General features: G+C 31.1%; 1 protein-coding gene across 1 annotated transcript; it reads left to right on the top strand.

Moving 5' to 3' along the window:
• The first annotated feature begins 6,048 nt into the window (after positions 1-6,048).
• Positions 6,049-23,327, top strand: LOC107439440 (uncharacterized). Its single transcript, XM_016052039.4, has 4 exons — positions 6,049-6,402; positions 17,105-17,260; positions 18,664-18,759; positions 23,100-23,327. Exons 1-4 carry the CDS (start codon positions 6,355-6,357, stop codon positions 23,127-23,129), a joined length of 330 nt encoding a protein of 109 aa, XP_015907525.3. The 5' UTR covers positions 6,049-6,354; the 3' UTR covers positions 23,130-23,327.
• Positions 23,328-24,069: the final 742 nt, after the last annotated feature.

Genomic DNA, 24,069 nt, shown 5'->3' with positions numbered 1-24,069 from the left:
AGGTTTTTCACTTTGTGTCACAATTACCCTTGCCCACAATTTCTGTTTCCTGGAAATATATTGTTTTATCGAAATTAAAAATTATTCAATTAAAAGACATCAACTTTTTACCTATTCTAGTGAGATAAATTCAAACCTGCTTGGTTACCATTGTAACTTCATCCGCAAACTTCTTTTTTAAATCTAATTCTTATTTAATTTTTGCTCCCCAAAAAAAAATTTTTTTTTTTTTGCATTTTTTCTGTAAAAGGATTATTTAACAATGGTGCAAAAAGTTGATTTTGAATTTGGATTTATATAGTTGTTTTGTGTTCGTTTAAGGGGACAGCATTTCTTTTGATTTTTAATGAAAATTTAAAAAAAAATTACAATGATATTAAGCAGGTCGGATAAATATTTCTAGTTAGTATCATTATATTTATTTTTCTTTCGTAATTGTCATTGAACAGCCGACCCAATTCTTTGAGTTCACAACTACAAATGTTCAACTCCGTAGCCTTGTAATTTTGAACCCAATCCAGAAGACAAGCGAACTATTGGATCAAGTATCGGGAGAAATTTTATTATTTTAAGAATTTCTGTAGATTGATCGATTATTGCAAGATATTTCATTCTTTATAATATATATTACAGTGTTCCCACGAGCTTGATTTTTTTCTTTTTAAAGTGGTAGCAAAAGTGTGATAAATCTAAATGTTTCAAGCCATTAATAAATGTTTAATTTATAGGAAATATATATAGGTGCAAAAAATAGCTCTGGAATAATTTCATTATTTACAAATGGAAAATAAATGTAAGCATTTTTTAGTAGTCTTGAAAAATCTCAGCTACAACTTTTTTATTTTTTCCAGATCGTGGGAACCCTGATATTTTACTTTATAACCGTCGTTGAACAGCCGACCCAATTTTTGAGGTTTACGACTACTAATGTTCAATTCCGTAGCCTTATAATTTTAAACCCAATCCAGAAGATGGGGAAACTCCTGGATCAAGTATAGGAAGAAATTTGCCATCGTGGAGGACTTTTTTTGATGGAGCTAACCCGCATTTGCGTTACATGGAGAGAGAAAATCTCCCACAGTTAGTCTGACAGCAGGGGAACTCTAACCCATGATCTGTCTACCACTGAGGATATTTTACGTCAGCACTGTTGTCAATGCAAGCCGAATGCAGAATTCGTATCGACCAGCTATCACTGGGATTCGAACCCAGTTCACCTCATTAGAAGGCAAACGCTCTATCCCCTGAGCCATCACCGCTCAGTGTTGATGTATTGGATTTTTTTTACATTAAATCGCAAATATATTACTTCCATTTTGTACAGTTGTGAGCTATTTTATTTGTGTTATCTAAAAATTGCAGCATGTTTTTTATTGTTATAACTAGTTTCAAAGGTAAAGGTAATGCAGGAAAAAATAAAACTTACGCTAGAAAGATTGAAAATTGTTGTATACCTAGGAAATGGGCAGGAAGGCCATTAGTGGAAGTGGGAAGTGGCTAATGTAGTATTTCCTAGATCTTTTTGAGTGTAGACCTACCTTCCTTGTCCCGCAGTGGACTGATCGTTAAGACACGGTTCCCAGAAGATCACCGAAGTCAAGCATCACTGGCTGCGGTCAGTGTGCGGGTGGGTGACCACTTGGATCAGTCTGCGTAGGGACCGAGGGTGTGCGGTATTAGTCCTCGTTAAACTGTGCTACCGTAAAGTGCTCGACTTCGCGCGCAGGTCGTCGGGCTACCGAAGAGGGGGTGCCATCCCCTACGCAGAGGATCAAAATTGTGATGGAATGTCTTCGGATCATCCTCCGGGATGTTTCCCAGACCGTCGCCAATAGCCCATTGTGCAGCTCTAGTGCGACGTAAATACACAGCAACCTACCTTCCTTACTTTCTTTTTTTTTAAAAAAAAGAAAAAAAAAAGGTGTAAGATATAATTTTATAAAACTTCTCTAATAGTAGAGATTCGATGCTCAGAATTCTGTGGTATGTTTTTATTGATATATTTGAATTATGAAAATAACTGAATGAAACCACATACTACTTTGGCTACCAGTCAAGAGTTATTGAAGCTTGGCTGGGATGTGTTGTCCTGCCCACCATACTCGCCTGACTTTGTGACATCAGACTTCCATTTGTTTCTCTCTCTCTTTAAAGCGTTTTGTGGGGAAAAACGTTAAATTCAGATGATGCTGTGAATCAGCATTGATCAATTTTCTTAAATAAAGTCTGGTCCTTTTACAAATGGCAAATTGGAAAACTCACGTAACAATGGCAAATGGTCATAGAACAAAAAGGAACATATATCATTAATTAACCTGTAACCGTTATATAAATATGACCGAAAAATATAAAGGAAAAAAACAATTACTTTTTACTCATTTGCTGCAAATGATGGCCTTTTCTTTTTTTGCAGCTTTAGTGTGTTTTCATATCTGTTTTCTTCACTTTGTTCTGAATGTTTGCTTTAGTTATATTTCTTGATGACACAAAAAAATATAGAAAATAAAAATATTTAACTGTAATGCTTTTTTTTTAATAATAAAATTGGAAATTTATGACATTAACCTGATTAACACATTTGCTGGATATGACCTTTTTTTTTTTTTTTTTTTTGCAATCTGAACATACATGGATCTTGAGAGCATTTTCACGTTACTCCCTTAGTTTTCTTTTTTTAGTTACATATCTTGATGACGCAGTAGCCGAAACTCTCACTTAAATGTGCACGCTAAAATTTCTGTTCTTAAATTCCTTTCTAATCGCATCTTTATGTAAAATCAACTTGTTAATAGCAAATATGTCTTAAAACATTAAATGACAACGAGTTTCTAATTTTGGACTAGAATTACGATGTGTTACAGCAATCCTAGGAAATATATATTATTTCTCCTTAATATCAGCCCCTCCCATCATTCAAGATTCAATATTAATGCTTCTATGAGGGTAATATATACATAACTAAATGGGAATTTAAATAGAATCATATCTAATGAAAAGCCAGAATTTATTACTATTTTTAAACAAAAGTCGGGTCCCTTCATAGGGGCTGTTTTTTCGAAGGCCCCGTCGTAATGTGAAATGTTTTTTTGAGAATAATATGCAATTTTTTTTAACTGCTGTGAGTTTGCAACTGTTACTCATGACTGTTAGGCCAAGTTTAGCCTATCTAAAGCCAGCTTTGTTTACGTATATTTTGAAAATGGTGCAAAACATCATTATGGTGAAAAGTCATAGTTTTGTGAAAATGAAAAGCGTTTTTGGTCTAATTTTTAAATATTAAAAAACTTCTTCCAATGCTGCCTTACTTGGGCTCATAAAAATTTGCAAAATTGAGCGTAACTAGAGGAGTTTTGTTTTAAACTTTAAAACAAAACTTAAAGAACGCACTTTAAAACAAAACTCGTCTAGTTACGTTCAATTTGCGCTTTTGTTTTCATATTTTGCAGTTACGAAAATATTTTAAATCATTCTTGAAAAATTTCCCGTACATGTAAGTTCATTTGATTTAGCTACTCGCTTTATAGATTATGTTTTATTCTGTTCTTTCTTTATATTTTATTTTCTGTTTTTGCGTGTTATTTTTACTTATTGTGTTCGATTTTATTTGTTGTAATTTATGTAAAAAAAAATTGAGTGCTCCTCACACTATTGTATTGATATGTTTTGCTTTGGCTATATTGATACAATATTAGAAAGCACTCTTTTTTGCGGATATAATCGTGTGGGCTGATGAAAAGATTATATCTTTTATTTTCCAGATTTTTTAAAAAAATTTTATCCTTTTTTTTTTAATTTTTTTTTTCTTCCCCCAGTTGTTTGTTATTTTTATTATTATTATTTTTCTTTTTCCCCCTTTTAATTTATATATATATATATATATATATATATATATATATATATATATATATATATATATATATATATATATATATATATATATATATGAATTATTTTACAATTAGCAGACTCAATATCATTATTTATGTAAATTAATATGGGAGATTTTTAAATTTTCAGCCATAAGTATTTTTCGTGCTTATTAATTTATTTATTTACACTCATAATTTACATCATGCTTAAGTTAATTACCCATCCTGCGTCGCAAATGCCGCAATCGCAACGCTCGAATACGTCATCTGGGAAGAAGACCGATTCCATGTCTTAGCCCTTCTCTCTCCTCCTATTTTCAGTTGTACTAGATATTTGTACTGTAGAATGTACTTAAATATCTTAATATTTTTCGTATTTAATTGCGAAAAGTATTTTTCAAAATTTCCATGGCATTTTTTTAGAATTATGTTCGATGTAGTATTCAAATAGTTTATAGTTATTCCATATAGTTTTTTTAACATAACATAAAAGTTTTTAATCTACTTCCTTTTCCCATCCACAAGCTAATGGTGAAAGCATGCGAAGTGCTGCCATGCATGGCCAATGCATTGGTAAGAACTGGGGTTCGATCCCCAATTTCGGCTCGAAGCCCATCCAACTTCAGATCGATGGGTACCACTACCAGTTTGTCTGGGAAGTAAAGGCTGCTTGAGCTCAGTGCAGGCCACATCGCCACATTCATGCCGTTCATCACGAAATTGTTTAGCCTTTACCTTAGCATAGCATACAACGGGTTGTTGCGGGAATGCTTTACTTTTGCTAAGCAGTGTACTATATATGCACGCGCACTATACTATACCAGTGTACTTTTCAACTGGGAATTTTTTAATAAATTATTTGAACTGCGTTAAAAATTGCGCAAGTTATGAGCATTTAAGCTAGTTCTTTTATAATGCGCATGCAATGAAAAAATTTTAAAAAGTTTTAGTTTTTTTATAATTTTGTAGGGAATTGTATTTGGCAACTTATAATAAAAATTTAATTTTAATATCTTAATTTAAAAAGTTTCAAGCAATTTTCGAAGCAGTTTCTGCACTTTTTAAAGGAAAGCTTAAAACGACCAGAGGTTTTTCACAGATTTTATTTTGTATCATTAGATAAAATTTAATAACAAATGATAATGCCTTACAATAATCGTCAGGAAACTAAACTTTGATGGTAAAGAGAAAGAAAACTTGCAAAAGAAAACATATTTTTATGGGGGGAGGGGGTGATCCCTGCGATGACGGTCTCATTTTTAATAAGACTTGCTTAATAGTATCATTTTTAAAAAAAAATGCTTGAAACTTTTTAAACTTTTAAGATATTCAGATAAAACTTTTATCATTAGTTGCCAAATACGATTTCTTACAAAATTATGAAAAAACATTTTTATATTTTTTTCTCGGTATGGACAGTACAAAAGCTTAAATACTCATATCTTGCACAGTTTAAAAAAAAAGAAAAAATTAAATTTTAAATCAACAATTTTGTTATGAATCTGAAATTTCTCCAAAAAAATTTAATGCCGTCGCATATTTATGTAGTTATAGGGAAAAAATATAAGGCGAGAAAATTAATTTTTTATACAAATGTCCGTATCTTCATAAATATTTCCTCCAGGATTACGAAACTTCCAGCAATTGTTAAAAATAACAACTAAGTAATAAATAATCAATACAAACTACAAGTATTTTGCTTGATTTTCTGGCATCGGGTGTTCAAAAATACTTGTTTTATTTCGTAATTTATTGTAGGTCTTCCAAATCTCTGAAAGCTTTAAATTTTATTAGCGAAGTATGAAAAAAATTGCTTGAACTGAAGACGTCTAAAGTTACAAAATATTTCTTGAGGAATTTTAAGAAATGTCAAAAACCGAAAGTGTCTCTGCCATTATTGTAGATTTGTGTGAATATATATATATATTCTGTATATCACTCATCACAGGTGAAGAAATTGCATAAATTCAGTCACCAATGCTAAACGTTACCAGTGCTAACTAGATCAATACTGAATCATATTTGATTCATATTTCCCCATCTGTTGTTGTTAAATTATTTGCCCAAGATAAATCTTAAGAGTTGGCGTTCTCACAAATATAACAACGAAGCTGTTCAAACTTCATCAGCATTCTGTATTCAAATAATAGTCATTCTCTTATGACAGTGATTTTCTTTTATTTCGAATTCCAGCGAAATGATAAGTTAGCGATTTTTCTGAAGTGTGGCTTTTACAACATAAAAAAAAGAGCTACAAAAATAAATCCAACTGAATTACATGACCGACAACGTCATCAAAAGTGCTAGAACTGTCCCATTTCTTTTCTATTGTATTCTGATTTCGAGATTATAATAGTACTTATTTTTTGTTATAAATTTACGTTATGTTCACCTTCTTAGAATTTATATAAATGTGTTATTTGTGAGCAGAAACTTTTTTGTACTCATAAAAAAATTAATTCACTTACTTTTTGGCGTTGAAGAAATGGGTTCTGTATTTCTTTGTGCTTTAGCCTTATTAGGTATATCAAGCGTAAGTATCTTAGATAGATAATTGTACAAAATCATTTATTTATTTTAGTTAATAAATTCTTATTAATAATATGCTTTTAAGAGAAATATTATGTTGAAGTGTTTGCTAACAAAAGGTATTTATAAAAAAAATCAAAATAAAAAATAATATTTTTAAAAACCACGTTTTTGTAATGGAGAATAATAAATAAAAATTAAAAATTTGAAAAACGAAAAACGTGGGGCGCATGAAATACATAACAGTAATGTTATATTAGTGTGTGTATGTGTGCTCATGAGAATGTGCGTATGTATATCTGTAATTGTAATTGTATCTGAATGTGGAATATGTTTGTGTATATGCATGTGTATGTAGATGCATATGTGGATGTGGCTGTGCGGGTGCATGAGTTAGAAAATGCGTATATGTACTTTTATGTATTTTATGCACCCCACGTTTTTTGTTTTTCAAATTTTTATTTTTTAATTATTTTTCTCCACTACAAAAACATGGTTTTTAAAAATATTATTTTTTGTACTCACTTCCAAAATCTCAATTTTTTCACTCACTGTACACAGAACATTTCAACTGACACGTGACACTAATTTGAAATAATCGAATCGACAACAAAAGACAATCGCGAAAATGCTAATTTTTCTTTATAATTTTATTTAATTTGTATCTCTTCTTTCTCTTCATTTTCATCAATTGTCATTCAATTCTGAACTATGTGCCAAATTTGAAGTCTGTAGCTAATCGGGAAGTTAGTTTAAAATCGATTACAAAATTCCACCCGAACAGACATACACGAAGGCAAGTTAATATAAACGTGGTAAAATCTTATATTATTAAACTTCGAAGCTCGTTTTCTCTCGAGCATTTTTAACAAATAGCTAATAATTAAATTGATTCATTTTTTTTAAAATTTATTTTGGTGAAACTAAGCATGGGTGAAAGCCCTTATATAGCAAGACGGAAAAAAGAAAAACCTGGTACGTAAAACATTTCATTCCAGCATTTTTTTCGAAAAAAATGAAATATCTGTAACTATCAAGATTTTTTTTATAATTCTGGCATATATATAAAACTGCTTCTTTTCCAAGATAAAGTAGATATTGTTGAAAAATTTAAAAAAAGAATAAGTAAACTCCTCCCCAAAACTCTAGCTATAACTGAAATGGTTTTACTACCAGCCTTTCCTCTTTTCCGTCTGGCTTTCACCCCTGAAACTAAGGAATTAGTGAATAGCATTAATGTATGATAAGAGCAGAATAAATTAGCAATCGATCAAAAATTTATTACAGAGATGCCAAACTACTCCGGACACGCCAAAATAATTAAATAAACTGTAAATAACTACAAAGTAATTTTTGCAAAGATTTAACTGTTTTTGCTTGCTTTTTGAAATTTATAGCATGACATAATTACTCTAAAGTGGTGAATTATATAAGTCTACGAATTGTATAGAAATAGTGGTGGATTAAAATCTACTAAATTGAATTTATTAAACCAAGAATCACAATTGACTAACTACCACTTTATAATATAGATTTGCTGTCCGGAGTTAAACAAGTTGGCATCTCTATTATTATTTAAATATTTTTTTAAATTAAAGTGGTATGCATTTTTAAATTATTTTTTTCATATTTGAATTATCAGATTATCTTAATTAGTATTTCCTTTTAAATACTATTTCCTATTTTTTTCAAAAAGATAATTTTTTTATTAGAAAAGTATTACAAAAACGTGACTCCTGCAAGAAATGGGTTCACAAGCGCTATAACACATAATGATTATTTATTTTAAAAATATAATAATAAAGAGTTAAAGTATGATAATTCAATTATTTCATTTTTGCAATCTGTTTTTGTTCTGTTCGCGTTCAGCGTTCTATTTTAAAACTCAAGTGGTACATAACATTATAAAATATCAAATTTTTACTAAATCTAAATGCCATATCCAATTTTTTCCATTTAGGTATTTTTTTCCCACTCCCACAAAATATTTCATTTTTGCAACAGTAATCCGTAAGGAATTAATCTAGAATGAATTAATGTAACAGTAAGGAATTAATCTATTCCCTGGTGTTGGTTTGCAACAATTTATAGTGACAAAAAAAAAAAAAAAAAAAAAAACTGCGTGCATTTAAGGAAAAAGAGGCCATGCTTAAACAAAGTGGATACTGCTTATTATTTTCTTTCATTTTGAATTCCGATTATTTGTTTTATTGCAGTTTATTATGGCTACATGAGTATTTGCATTAATTTTGCAAAATATGTGTATAGAGTGAAATAATTAAGTAACCACATTTTACCTTTTTGAGAAAAAAATAGGTTTTTTCCATCACAATGAAAAAACAATATTTGACGTTTATATAATGTGCAATGATAATATTAAACTATTAATTTAATGGACTTTTACGAAATTTTTATAGAGTGGTAGGCAATTAATAACTAAAACTTTTAGAATTTCTGATAATTTTGCCAACATTTTAAAAGTTTAGCCACGAGAGAGCTAGAATAAAGTGGATAGCATATAAACTTTTGAATAATTTCCAAGTAAATATTGTGTTGTGAATTACGACACTAGTATCTCTAACAACTGGCTGAGCAATATAAGTAACACAGATATAAAACACAGATTAAATTATTCATATTAATAAACTTAACCTAGAATTTTTTGATTCTGGATTTTAATTTAAAAAAATGTGTAGTAAGTTATTTCAATAATAAAAAATCTTGATTAGTAGAGCATCAGTAAGTTGTAAATAGATTCGGTTACGATGTAATTGAAGAAAATGATCTACTACTAAAGCTCCAAGATAGTATTATGTCATGATTTAATTAAATTATGTAATAATAATAATTTGTCTCTACATTTGCATTCTGAATCAGTGTTGCCAAATTGGGCTACAAGTAGCGGATTGGGCTACTTTTAAAAGTCCCCGCTACTGAAAATTGAATTTTCGCTACTTGCTACTTTTTGGGCTACTTATTATTTTTCGAACGCTACAAATCTTAAATATGCGCTACTTTTTTTCCTTACTGAAATATATATATATTTTTTAATTTTTTCCCTTCCCATTATAAAAAGATTCTGAAAGTTTGCAGCTTCTTTACCATTTTTAAAAAGGACATTTTTGTTGTTGTTGTTGAAAACGTTCTCGCTTCAGTTTTGGATTTTTGATATGTTTTACTGATGGAGTCTATAATCTTTCCATGTTTATGTTTCAAATCGTAGACTCGGGAAATCGCAAAGATATATATGGAAAAATGCACGGAGAGTATGATGGGGAAAATGATTTTTAACTCCAACTATTATTAATCGTTTATCTTCTGGAGAAAAAAAATCACGTTACTCGCTTTGAAACACAGAAAAATTAAATCCAAAGTCATTTTACCTGATGAATGAAAATAGTTGTTGTGAATGACAATGAGTTTCCAAAAAATATCGTACTGTTAAATGCTTTTTAGTGAATTCATTTCACTTTTGTAAATCACGATCTATTCACAGTTGCACGAAAAATAGGAAAAATTTTATATCTCTCTAGAGCAGGGGTGGGCAAACTACGGCCCGCCGGAAGGTTTTATCCGGCCCGCGGATATAATTTTAATTTGCCGATCAGTGGCAATATACATAAACAATATACATCCATTTTCTTGTCAACTATTTAAAATTATTTCTGCTTTTCCTTTTTTAACAAAGTACTGATGACCTTTTTACTTTCTCTATTTTTGTTCTACAAAACATAAATTGATGGAAATAGTTAGCACAGACAGCTTCAATTGGTAAAATGTTGAAAGCAGAAGTTCTTCATAGAATAGTCTTAGATTGGCTCTAACTAGCGTTTGTCTTTCTCGAGGAATCTAATATAGGTAAATTGTACTTCACATTTGGCAGACTACGCATTTTAAGATCCAACGAGCGGACAATCTAACAATCATCTGAAGCAGTTGTTTCTAAATATGCCAAAGTTTTACAAATCATTACCAAAAGCTAGTTTCCAAAATTTAATATTTCATGCCCAGAAAATCAGCTCTATGTTTGCTTAATCTTATATATGTGAACAAGAGTTTTCAACTTTGAACCTTAGAAAGAATCATTTCAGAAGTGGACTAACAGAAAAGCATTTAGCCTTGTTCCGCAAAATAGGCACATCTCGCTTCGAACCTTAATATAAGGAACTTTTAAAAACGAAATCGCAATTTCATTCATCTCACTAAATATTTAAATTAAAACTTGTATATCGCTTTTTTTTAAAAAAAAATTTGAAAGCTTTATTTGTCCCACCAAACATTTTTTTTCTCGATTTTTGGCCCTCGACCAAAAAAGTTTGCCCATCCCTGCTCTAGAGCTTAGATTTGTCCGTTGTAAATGATGAAATTATTTTTTTTTAAAGGAAGCTATAATATGTATTGCTATGGTTACAGTTATTATTTCTCACCTCATTTTGCCAAATATGCAATAAATAAATGAAACAAATAAAAATTAAGTTTTGGATAGTTATCATATTAAAATAAAATTCGTATTACCAAACGCAAATGATAATCAGAATTGGCATCAAGGAGAACGACATGAAGAAATATTTCATAGAAGGCCAAGGCCCACCCAATGATGACGATGAAATGCAAAAGATGGATTTTGTTTTTAAAATAAAAATATATACTATGAAATTTCAAGTAATAATTAACTATAACAATGAAATTATGAATAAAAATGACTAAGTTAATTGAAACATAATGCACTTAGGGATCAGGAAAACTGAATAACGACAATTTTTTTAATTCGAAAATGTCAACATTTTAAACCTTTCGAAACATTTATAGTAATTGCAAAATAACTAGGAAAGATAATTACTTTAAATGATAAACACGGTAATGTATATGCTGCGTGTTAATACCATAGAGCACACAGATGTAGGCCCATGAAGTTGAACTTTTCTGAATTTCTTGTTGGAGATTGGGTCCTAGTTAGGTCTTATTTTTAATTTCCTCGAAACGCGAGATAATTTTTATTTAAAAAAAATTAGCTAGTGAGAGTGAGAACATTTTTATGTGCGAGTAATTAAGGTTCTTGAGGTTGGGGAACGAAACGAGCTGAGGTCGAAACCTCTTAGTATTCTTATGCAGCTCAAAGACCGCACCAACATTAAAATATCGAAGACAGTTCCGACTGATTTTTACACATAAAAAAGCTGGGAAAAAACGAGCTAGCCAATGTTATTATAATTTTAGTGTTTTCTGGCAAACGGCGCTGTTTTACAGAAATATAGCCAAATAAATTAGTGCAGTAAATAAATTTATATATATATATATATATATGGGCTACAAAATGTTCGAATCCGCTACTTTTTAATCTTAAGTTCTGGCAACACTGTTCTGAATGTTGATGTGGCCTGCCTACTTTTACGCATTTGGCGTAAAATTTTATTTCTATATTTAAACTGGTAGTAAAATGTATGTTTTCTATATATTCCTTGTATTTATAAACTTAATTTATTATCTTTTCACCGCCACTATTTTTTAAAAAATTAAGTACATATATTATTACGCAATAGTGCTGTGGTAATTCACTTAAATTAACGGCTTTTAAATTATGGTGAATTGGTTGCTTCGCGCCTAACACCGAGATTGCAACAAAATCCAGCTTCCATCGTGGTAGTCCGCAGAAGCTTTATCAAAATACAGCTTATGTTTCTGCCTAAAATTGTAATTCAAATTATATTTCACTACCACTGGGGAGTAGGACTGGGCGATATAAGAAATTTTATATCGTGATGCATCGTCAGTTTTGCATCGCGATATAGTATTTTTGAAATTCATTTACTTGTAAGGCGCAGAAAGTCGGATTTCTATCAAAACTTCATACTCAGATTGATTTAAATCAATTTATGAATTTGATGTACACGTTTTGCTTAAGAAAGATATTAATGTTATATTTTCTAAAAATGATCGCGCAAATAACGAAAGATTTCTTAGTTTGAAAATAAATAATAAAAAATAAAAAAATAAAATTGAAATTTATCAATATATTTTACTTAACAATATAGAAAAAAAATTTAAAAAATAAGTTCGTTAAAAATTATTTGTATGCTTAAAACAAAGTGCTAAATAAATTAAACAAAAAAAAAAACACTTTTAAAACAACACTATCTTTTATCATTATTATTTCACATAAATAATAAAGTTAAATTGAATAATTACCGAATTGACAGAGTAAGGTTTAATTTCTTAAAAAAAGAAAACAAAAGAATTATGATATTCGATAATATAATCAACTGACAATATCGAAAGAAAATTAAAAAACACGATTATACTCTTTAATAAAACGAAGTGCTAAATGATTTTAAAAAAGGAAGTCGCAATCGCAAACATAACAAATTTTTTTGAATAAACAAAGTTAATTGACTTATGCCCAAATCCAAAAGAGGAAAAATAAGTTTTGTTATAATTTTATTTATAAAAATGAAAACATCTAGAGATTTATAAATTTAAAATCAGTAATAAAAACCCATTAAATTATTATTTTATCCAAAAAGTTTTTAATAAATAAAAATAAAATAAAAAATAGCCTAACAAATTTAATTACTTTTTAGTTTAATTCTTTATGGGCAAGTTAAATTAGATTTCCGCTTGTAATAAATTCAATAATGTAAAATAATACTTAAACATATAATATCAAAATTAATTTTCACATTTAAAAATAAAAAAGAAAGTTTTATTTCAAAAAAAAAATTTCCTAATTAATTAAGAAACACTTCTTTATATATTCTTTTCAATTATAGATTGCGTTCAGAACAAGGTAACGACGGCAATCACAAAGTCAGTCCCACTGAAAATAATCTACAAGAAACGATATCAAGTCGCGACAAAGAAGAACTAAGAGGTGCGGAAACGAACATGCGAGATCACTATATATGTTCTCAAAACTGATTCTACCGCTCATCAATCAAGGCCGTTTCAATATAACGATACGAACATCGTCTTCCCCAGCACGAGTTGGCATCGGAATGTAAGAGATCCTTACGTGTCTTGTATCGCTATATCGTATATCGCTATATCGTTCGTCTTCTTTACTCGACTGCTTAAATCAGATTTCTGATGCATCGCCTGGAACGAAAGTCGCCGCATCGGCCTGCCGATACAGGCGTTAAATCGATATGTCGCGATATATCGATTTATAGCCCAGTCCTACTGGGGAGGTATGCATTCAATGGTGTATATTGCACTGTTTAAAAATAAATCTATTTTTACATGCCCAATCAGAACATATAAAAAATGGTAGAGTAATTAAAGAGTTCAGTTATCAATTAAATTCAATCAATTAAATTCAGAGTTATCAATTAAATTTAAAAAAAACAACCACCTAAAAGCAATATCTCATAATAAATACAAGTATTTAACATTAACTAGGAGGCTTCGCCCCCTGCTCGCTGGCGCTCTCCAACCCCCGGAACTGCTGTCGCAGTTCATTCGCAATCCGATGCTCGCTTTGCTCGCTCATTGGATACGTTCTTAACGTCTAGCTTTTGTATGCATTTTTGAATACTGAAGTTCCGAAAACTTTTCACTGTAGAAAATTCTAAACCTGTAAATTTCAATATTAATTTGAAATTGCAAACAGTTCACATATTTTTCTTAATCACACTATTCTAAATTTCAGTTGTTGCGAAAAGTAACTGTTGTAAGTTTTGTTTTAAAGTCTTTCCCACCAGAGGGCTAAAGCCAAGTGTTCTAAAACTCTAAAACAATATGAAATAGTAGTCTGCCACTGAACGCCGGATGTAAAGCATCGGCTTTGATGAAGATAATTTTGTATTTTTAATTCTCAGAAGGGCGCCACCCTAATAATATGGAATTTGTAAAAAAAATGTATATATTTTTGATTGTTGAAGCCCATCATTTTGTGTTTTCATCAGAGTTCAGAAGCAGAACAACTATAAGTTTTTTATTTTATCACAAAAATATAAAATGTATAAAAAACAAAGAAAAGAGTAAGAAAAGGAGTATAGTCATAGAAAAAGTTAAAATTATAATATAGTATTTGTCAGTTAAAATAAAACTTTTTGTTTAAGTCATTGCTAACAATTCAAATTTCTCCGAGGCAATTCTAAAGTATAAATTAAGATAGTATTGTTAAGTTGAAACACAATATTTTTAGTTTTGATGTCAACAATACAATTCAATTTTTCACAAAAACGATTGTTTCCATTGTTAAATTCAATGTCAACAATTCAAATTTTTCTGAGGCAGCTCTTAACCTCTTATTATAATTTTTTTTGTGTACACATTTCTAAATGTCAATATTCAACCACAAAACAACTTAAAGTCCTCAAATTTAGCATGAAGTTGTAAAATGTAATGAAAGAGGGTCATAGCAATAATGAAAGTAGAAGTAAAGTTAGTATTGTAAAATTAAAACAATATTTTTAATTAATGAGCCAAGTTCTTCAAGAAGCTGTTGTAGAAGTAGGTTGTTTCTTTAAAACTGTTTATAGAATTTCTTTAAAAACTCAATTGTTAATTTGGGCATTTGGCGATACAACACTTATAGAATTGAAGGATTTGTTACTTCAAGCGCTCAGGTATCATAATTTTGATCTAGTTGCGCTTTTATGTCATTTTGATTTATGTTGATAAGTTAACTTTCAGAAAATTCTATGGCTGGCAACAGCATTTTTATTTTTTAAGTTGTTTATTTTTATTTCCTTTAGAATTCGTTATTTTTTTAGCGAATTGTTTTTTAACCTAACAGAATTATTTGCCGACTGTTTTCTCTATGAATGAAGAAAATAAAGTAAATATTTAAGTGTAGTGAAAATAATCTTATTTAGTTGTACAAAGTACTTCAGCCAAAATTTGGGAGTCACGCAAGAGAATTATATCTATTAGATCAGAAACACATCATGAAACAGCAGAATGCTTTGGTGTTTTCAAAACGTAAACAAAACAAAGCAAATGTTGCCACCGGCGGAAAAGAAATACAGCCAAAATTTGGGAGCCACGTAAGATAATTATATATAATAGATTATTGCGCAGCTTTATACTTAAATACTCTACTAAATTATTATCGCTACAATTGCATAAGAAATATTTGTCCTTACCTCTTGATTTAGGTAAGACAATCAAATTTGTATTATATTAAATAATAAATTGACGCTTACAAATCACGCAGACAGATATTTGTAAAATTATACACCAAAAATGCAATCCTCTACACTTTTCAGTTTCTTCCTTGTTTTACTTTCCAATTTTCACTTATAGCAAAGATATTAAATAAGTTATCTTATATTCACACACAGCATATTAACGATAATTAAAGTAGAATAATTGAAGAAATTGAATCTTCCTTCAAACTTTAGTCCATATTCACAGAAAAAAGTTTAACATTATAAGACGCAGGATCTTTCGCATTGATAATTTACAAAAAAAAAATCACAACCATTAAAATTTATTCGAATACAGTCTTTATCAATATTTAAGTTATCTGTTCTGGATCTAACATTCTAGCAGCTTCTATAAACTTTTGTACTGGTTGACAAAAAGAAGGATTTTTAAAGATAAGTAGCGAAAAGGGATTCTTAGAATTGAAGAAGCAAAAATAGGCAAGTATATCAGGTAAATGATAACACTTCACTGAAATTATGCAATCAATTGTTAATTGTGTGGTTTTGAATACAATTGAAAAGATGTTGAAACACGGATTGAAACACGGTCATTTATTAGACTTTTGCACTCCGAGTACTTTTAAATGGTGGCCAATTTATGACAGAGTTAAGCTCATTTTACAAGCATGTCGCCAACCGGAACTTCAGTTGTTTTGTGGGAATTCTCAACACGATTGGGTGAAGTTGATCACTTAACAACTCTAACAATCAAATTTCTTAAATTATGTTATGTTTTCTTTAAGTATTTGTTGAATTAATTCCATTGATTTGATATAAGCAGAAGCACTGGTCCTACGAAAGTTATCGTCTCTACATTTGTACTATACTCTTCTTTCAAATACCACTTAAGATTGAAAAGTAATTATGAGCTGATTTCTGGTCTCAAAATTAATATACTAATTGTCAATATGTTGTGATGGACACAAGCCTTAGTTTTTTCAAACAAATATAAATTTTGGAGTACTAATCTACTGCTATCGGAGAGCAACATGCACGGTGATGAAAATGTATGAAAACTGCAAAATATATCTAGATCAAAAAATAAAATTATAATTTAATTGCTTGATATTTTGAAAAACATATCTAAAGTGCGGCTTTCAGGAGAACTCCTCCAGACATCAGTCTCGCGTCGTGGTGGATGCCATGGTTACAAGGAAAAGTCACTTCGAATAGGGGTGTGGAGTGAATAGTTTTGTCTTGATCTTGGCAGAGGTCTGCATAAGTAAACCAATCGACACCTTCATTCTTCCATTGCTCCCCCATTAGAAATGTGCTCTCGCTTGTTACCATAGCAGCAGACAGCCCTAGACTTTGAGTCTGGAGGAGTTCTCACAGCCGCGCTATAATGAAACTAAACTCAACCTCATTCCCTAGTGTTATGGGTAATCTCAGGGGATGGGTTTAGTTTGAGGGAGGGGGCGAGTTTGGTGCTGTAAGACAGGTTTTTCAAAATATCAAATTGACCGTTTTAATACATTTTGAACTGTGTTTGAGCAAGTATTACCATCTAATGAAGACTAAAATGCAAAAAATTAAAAAATAATATTTTTTTTTCAGTTTCTATTTGATCAATGCAATTGTGACAATTCCCCTTCGACTCGTTCTTCAAAAGATAATTCAGATGACAATGACAGAACCCCGAATGAGGAGGATAGAAAAGCTTGCGTAAACAATAATAAAGACTTAGACCTCATCGGAGTTAGTACATATAAGGTAAGACAAATGGGTTTTTTTTCTCCTTTTTTTTTTAAATGATCAGAAATTTTTATGAAATAGGTAAAATGGTTTTGAGAAAGAAAAAACACGAATTTTTAAAATTTTTAGTTCATTTTCATCCTATTTTTATCAAAAAAAATTTTTCTCAAAAATTAAGTTTTGTAATAAATATAATTACGTAGTAGTAGTAGAATGTAAATATTTCCAACTACGTTATATTAAATTGAGAAAATTAATTTTATAGTTGAGTACCTATTATTTAATCATCACAATTAGTTCCAAACATATAACCCGAAATTAAAACTCTTTACTACATTTTTCTGACTACTATATTGAGATGACATTTTCAAGAATGCATCTCCCCTTTCTATATGTAAAGAGTACAAAATCAAATTTGGTCAAAGAAAGTGCGTATTTAATCACAGAGACGATTGTTTGTTTGATTTTGCAATTATCAACACACTATTTAGCCCGTTTTTTATCAGCATATTTTATAAGTGTTATTCATAGCAATGAACGTACCTTAAGTACACGCATAAATATATACAAAGAATCTATTGAATTTTTATACAAACGTACGTTTGCCCGACAGGGATGGCATGTAAAGGACATGAGAATAAAATTCTCTTTTGGGAACTGCTTAAAATTTTTTAAAAGGCTGTGCTAACCATGGCAGAAAAAATGCCAACGATATTTAATGATTATTATGTTGTAAGCCTTTTTTTCTGCTTTCTAAAGGATTTTTTAAACCTTCTAGAATTATAATTAATTCTGGGTAGAATTAATACGTTTTTTTAAGGCTTCTTTCTGTTTGTTCGTTTTTTTATAAAAATTTTTACTTATTATTATTTTTGCTGTTTTATTATAGTTTATGTTTTCTTGCTCCATTTGGATTTTTTTATTCCTTTAGTTTCATAGATTTTTTATATTCTTTTTGTATTTTTGTATTTTATTATAAATGTCTAAAACAGGCTCTGCCATTAAAAGGTAACGAGTCCCTTTTCCCTGTTCCCAAACGACACATAATTAGTATTTTTCAATAATTAATGATTTCTCCAATGTATTATATCTATGAATCAGTTAAGATTTTCGCAATATTTTTGTCGAGCAAATGTATTGTCGAACAAAAGAGTTGTTGGACAGATGAATCTGTCTGGTAAACGTACCTGTCGAGAAAATGAGTTGTCGAGCAATAAAGGTATCAAGCAACAAAGTGTCGGGTAAATGTACCAGACTTCTGAAAAAGGAAAACTATGTTGTTGTTTTTTTTCTAATCAAGATTTAACTGTCTTCTTTATTAAATTTTCTACAGAAATCATTTAAAATTTCATTATTATATTTTCGTTATTTTTTATTACTTTTTCAAATTTTCATTATCAAAATTTCATTATTTTTTTCAGGATCAACCTTGTAAGGTGATTTGTGATTATGAAGATAGTCAAGTAACCATCAATCTTTCTAAAAATACAGCCTGTACTAAAGATAATAAAGAAGGGGTAAAATAATTTTATCATAATATTTTTTTTTAACTTGTCTGTAAAATTGTATTTATATTATATACATACCTTCCAACTTTTACGCATTTGGTGTAAAATTTTATTTATATATTTAAAGCGGTAGTAAAATGCATGCTTTCTGTGCATTCCTTGCATTTATAAACTTAATTTATAATCTTTATGACGACCACTATTTTTAAAAAAATTAACCATATATAATAATATGTGAAGTAGTAGAGGTAATCCTTCCCAACAGTGCCATCAGAAACGACCTTAACATCAGCACTATCAATGAATTTGTCAGTAAGCTAAATATCCCATTCTTCAGTAAAGCAAAAAATCCTGATCCAGCAGGCTTTAATGAACTACTACTGAATAAAGAATTAATACCAGATATGAGACTGTATAACCCAATAACATCATTCCTATCGTCAGATTGTGTTCTTTCAAGGCACTATAAATAATATTTCCCCTCATCCAACTATGGATACTCCCAGAGAGGTGAAGTGACCTTCATGTGATCGCCGACTCGGGAGTATCCACCCCTAGTATTATACCTAACTTGTCCTTTTTATAACCACGACAACAAGTATAAACTTACGTCAACCAGTGCTTCTGCTATTTCTCTTGTTTTTATTGCTAAACACAGTACTCTAGTCGCCCACGGGCATCAACACAGACGAAGAACTGGAGTGTCCGCTCTGCGGGCAGGTACTTCGTACTACATCTAAGCCTGATGTTATCCGCTTCAGTTCATTAACCCCTTGGGGACGGGTGATTCAGAAAAGCATTCGTACAAAATCGGGATCAGGACGTAATTAAATAAAAAACGGTATTTTAAATGCAGTCGTTTCTAATTTGACAGACTTACTTTGCTTTTACTTTAATTATTGTTAGTTTAATCATATATATGATCAATGTTAATTCAAAGTATAACTAAATAGTTTTATTTTGAACAAAGTAATGGTGAATTAAATAAATCAAGCAATTATAACTCTTCCTACAAATAAACTGCTAAAGAATAACTTTGATTACCAGTTTTATCTTTCTACCCTGGTTGATCCGGTTTTATGCTGGCACGTATTTGTGACAGTCGGTGCGAAAGGGTTAAAAATACAACGTAATGCTTCTGCCTAAAATTGTAATTTAAATTCCATTTTACTACCACTGGGGAAAATCATCTTCGAAAGGATTAAAAGTTTGCAGGTATGTGTATATACTGGGATTTAGATGAAAGAGCAGATATCCATACATGGATAGGTACTCTGAAAAACATGATTAGTTAGTTAGTTAGTATATACTGGGTTGTCCAGACATGATAAATCGAGTAAACGATCCGGCCAGTTTACTGGACCCTCACCGCCTATCAATCGCATACTTGCCAACTTTTAATCCCTTCCATTATGGTTTTTCCCAGCGGTATTAAAATGAAATTAAAATTTCAATTTTAAGCAAAAAAATACGTTGTATTTGAAAAAGTTTAACCCGTTTTGTCCCGACTTTATATATTGAAATGATACAAGAAGTGGTTTTTATGGAAAAGGTGGTATAATGTATTACAAGAGATGCCAACTTGCTCCGGACAGCAAATATATATTTTAAAGTGGTAGTTTATCAATTGTGATTCTTGGTTTAATAAATTCAATTTAGTAGATTTTTATCCACCACTATTTCTAAATAATTCGTAGGCTTATGTAATTCACCACTTTTTAGTAATTAAGACATGCTATATCTCTTAAAAAGCAAGCAAAAATAGTAAAATATTTGCAAAATTTAGTTTGTAGTTATTTACCGTTTTATTAATTATTTTTCGTGTCCGGAGCAGTTGGCATCTCTGGTATTATCGAAATTAATTAGTTTTTCTACTGTTAGGGCTTTCGAAAAGTCTTTGATAGATCAAAAGGTACTTGCTCCTTTTAATTCTGGATCTAGTCAGAAATAACTAAATCATTGTGGTATCTGAGAATCTTTCAATTCACCCAGATAAATGAAAATTCTGAAAAAAGTTTCCCATCACTATGAATGTCTTTGAAAAACGGAACTGTCCTAAATATATGACGCTGGGCGTTAACCGGTTAAACTGACAATCATGATTGTAACACATATGAATATATATGCTTAATTTTCTTAAGAATAGTGGTGATTAAAATCATTTATAAATTAAGTTTTTAAACGAGAGATCTTAGATTTACTACCACTTTAAATATAAAAATAAAATTTTACGCCAAATGCGTAAAAGTTGGCAGGTATGTCATCGCCCATGATATCTGAGTCATTCACACTCGAACGGGCTGGTGCCACTTCGTGTTGGAACCACATGCTTCGTGTGATATGTGCTGCGACACGGTTTAATAGTTCTGGCAAAAATACTGGTCATGAATCGCCATCCAAGATTGTTGGCTGTAGGTATGGCCCAATCACATGATCATGCGTGATTTGGGTTTAAACCTTTCTTGCGAAACGGCGAAACGCAAGGTTTGCCGAGTTTTGAGTATTATCCCTTACTTGGCTATTCTGAGAAATTAAATTAAAAACATGACTTTTTTAAAAATCGATTTCGCTCAAATTTTGTATTTAATTATGTGAAATTAAGTTTTTTAAAGTGATGCAAAATTTTTTTTATCTTGCTATTCAAAATTTCTTCGACTATTGCTAAATAGAATAATAAATATTTACGAAAAGTTATTTTCCGCTTAAATTATCGTTGAACAAACGAATTTTATAAACGTGTGCAAAAAGTTTTCAATTTGCTCGAAAAGTTCTCCAGATATGGGGAAATACGCAAAAAATAAAATTAGCATTAAGGGGACCAAACTTTGCATCACTCTCCTGACTAAACTATTGGGTTCATATGTTCCAGATTACGGCTACCCCCTATAATATGGGGGTAAGAAAACCAAATCCGTCTATAAAACGGTAATGTTTATTCAAAGAAAATACGTTTTTGTGTTTTCTTTTCCGTCTTACTTTCAGTCCTCCAGAGAACTTGGTTCGACTCTCTCAGTTGTCACAGGATAAAGAGTATCGAGGCCAATCGTTATTGGAGACTCCATCCTGCCGGACGGTATGTCGGGAGACTACAGTCCATCAGGACTATAAGATAAAAGCCTTTTGCATTTCTCTCACGTTCGCACATAAATGCGCTTGTCTAAATTGGAGTTTGAAACCTCAGTACTGATGTTTGCCAACGTACAATTCCGTGACAAGTCCCTACATACTCAAAACACTAATTCTCGTAGGATAACGATTTGGAGAGAACATGAAACCCGTTATTAACCAACAAACAACACGGGAAAACAGCATTTTCCTTCAATAGGAATCACGGTGTGGGCAGGCATGATGTTGGTTGGCAAAACAGACCGCCATATCTGTGACACGAGGTCTGTTTCTGCTAAAATGTACAGCGACAAAGTCCTGGAGACGAGATGCTGTCGGTCCTGGGTTTATATTCATGATAATAAAGTGCCTTGTTACCACGCTATCATGGTCGACGACTTGTTTGGAAATTAAAATATTTAACACATGCAGTGACCCGCACACTTTCCTGATCTTAATCTGAGCATGAGTGGGATATGCTTGGGAGACTGCCCTTCCGCACCAAACTCTGTTCCAGAACCGAAAAGAACAAACCGCGAACATTTTTAAAGTAACAAGTCGCACAGAGAACTGATCCTAAGACACTTTTCCTAGTAGATCACCGTAGTCAAGTATCACTGGCTGTAGTCAGTGAGCTGTGAATGACCACTTTGATCAGCCTGAGATCGAGGATATGCGGTATCGGTCAACGTTAAAACGTTCTACCGTAAAGTAAACACATTTCGCGCTCAGATTGTCGGACTACCAATGCGGGGGAGCCATTTCCTCTGCAGAGAATCAAAACTGTGATTGCATGTATTCGGATCTTCCTTAGTGAAGCTACCCAGACCGTAACCAATTGTCCTCTGTGCAGCTCTAGTGCTACGTAAATAAAGTACTACTATTACTTTTAAGGACACAACTCATTCACCCTCTTATCGCAGGCATAAATAAGCGTTGTGAAACAGGTGTGGCTGTAGGGATGTCAATGCATCTTATGAAATAGCCAACTAACCCTGTAGTTAAAAAATTTTTTTACTACGCATAAACAATAAGTTCGCTTTAGCTATTTTTCTCCAAACTGATTCTTTTGATAATTAAAATTCTTCTTTTGCATTGTTTTCTCAAATCACGTTACCTGCCATTCTGCCTCAGATTTGCATAATCGTAAAATATGCTTAACTTTTGGGGACGCAAATTTATAATGATTTGTTGCTACACCATTTTTCTTCCACCTGTGAAATAAACTGTACTCTTTATTTCAGAAATGCACAGCAGATGGAAAATGTCTGTAACGGAAGAATAAGAACCGATAATATCAGCCAGATCTGTCTTGAAAGAAAAATATTGAAAATGCATGTTTATTTGTTGACAAAAGAGGCTCATTTTATTTTCATTTTGAAAGAAGCCTTTTTTAAAGGACGTGAAAGAAGACAAAAGAAATAGTAAAAAAATACAACTATGTAACATTTAAATAAAATTTTAATAACGTTCTCTAAGTTTCTATTTTTTGTACGAGTATGTAAGACAAAGTGAAGCCATACCGCCTCAACTTGATAGTTAAGAATGGAAGCTAGGAATATACAATTTCGTGACCAACGTCATGATGATGGTCAGCGTTTCAGACTGGCCGCCTTCGTTTTCCAGACAATTAAATTTTATCCACTGACGTTAAGGGTACTGCGTACCCTATTACTGTTTATAGTACTCCTCAATTTCAAGATCAAATGTTTCAAACCACAAACTGTGTAAGATCCTCGGTCCATCAGATTATTTCTTTAACCTTTGCGTCATCGCCGCAAGTAATAGTATCATGAATTTTTTTTTTTTATAAAGATTACACTATGGTACAATTTTTATTTAATTTTATTTATTTTGTCGTATGAGATTTTTGAATGGATCTTAAATATCTTCGCGTCGCTGATTTCAAATCTGCAATAGGTTCTTCTCTACAGCTTTTATACAATTCAATAATATTGTCCGAAGTATGATATTTTGATATTTACTCAAATGAATACTAAATATCTCCACTTCGCTGCTGCAGCTACGTAGGGAGTGATAGGAAAAAGCGATAACACATTTTAGGTTATGATACAATACGCAATACGTTAAGGACATATGTTTTTTTCTCTAAGTGTTATATTCGAAGGAGTTGCAAGTATTGTATATACACCGAAGAGCCATTACATTATGACCACCCTCCATCTATAACAATGGGCTCGTCCAGGTTTTCAT

Source organism: Parasteatoda tepidariorum, chromosome 3, assembly GCF_982258835.1.
Source record: "Parasteatoda tepidariorum strain Cologne lab strain chromosome 3, Ptep-v5.0, whole genome shotgun sequence".
In the NCBI taxonomy this organism is placed as follows: Eukaryota; Metazoa; Arthropoda; class Arachnida; order Araneae; family Theridiidae; genus Parasteatoda; species Parasteatoda tepidariorum.
This window is presented reverse-complemented; position numbering and strand designations above follow the sequence as displayed.

Excerpts from the sequence above, each read along its gene's own strand:
- LOC107439440 (XM_016052039.4), top strand. The coding sequence starts at position 6,355 with ATGGGTTCTGTATTTCTTTGTGCTTTAGCCTTATTAGGTATATCAAGC. Across the intron at positions 6,403-17,104 it reads CCTTATTAGGTATATCAAGC|TTTCTATTTGATCAATGCAA; the intron begins GTAAGTATCTTA and ends TTTTTTTTTCAG. Across the intron at positions 17,261-18,663 it reads TCGGAGTTAGTACATATAAG|GATCAACCTTGTAAGGTGAT; the intron begins GTAAGACAAATG and ends TATTTTTTTCAG.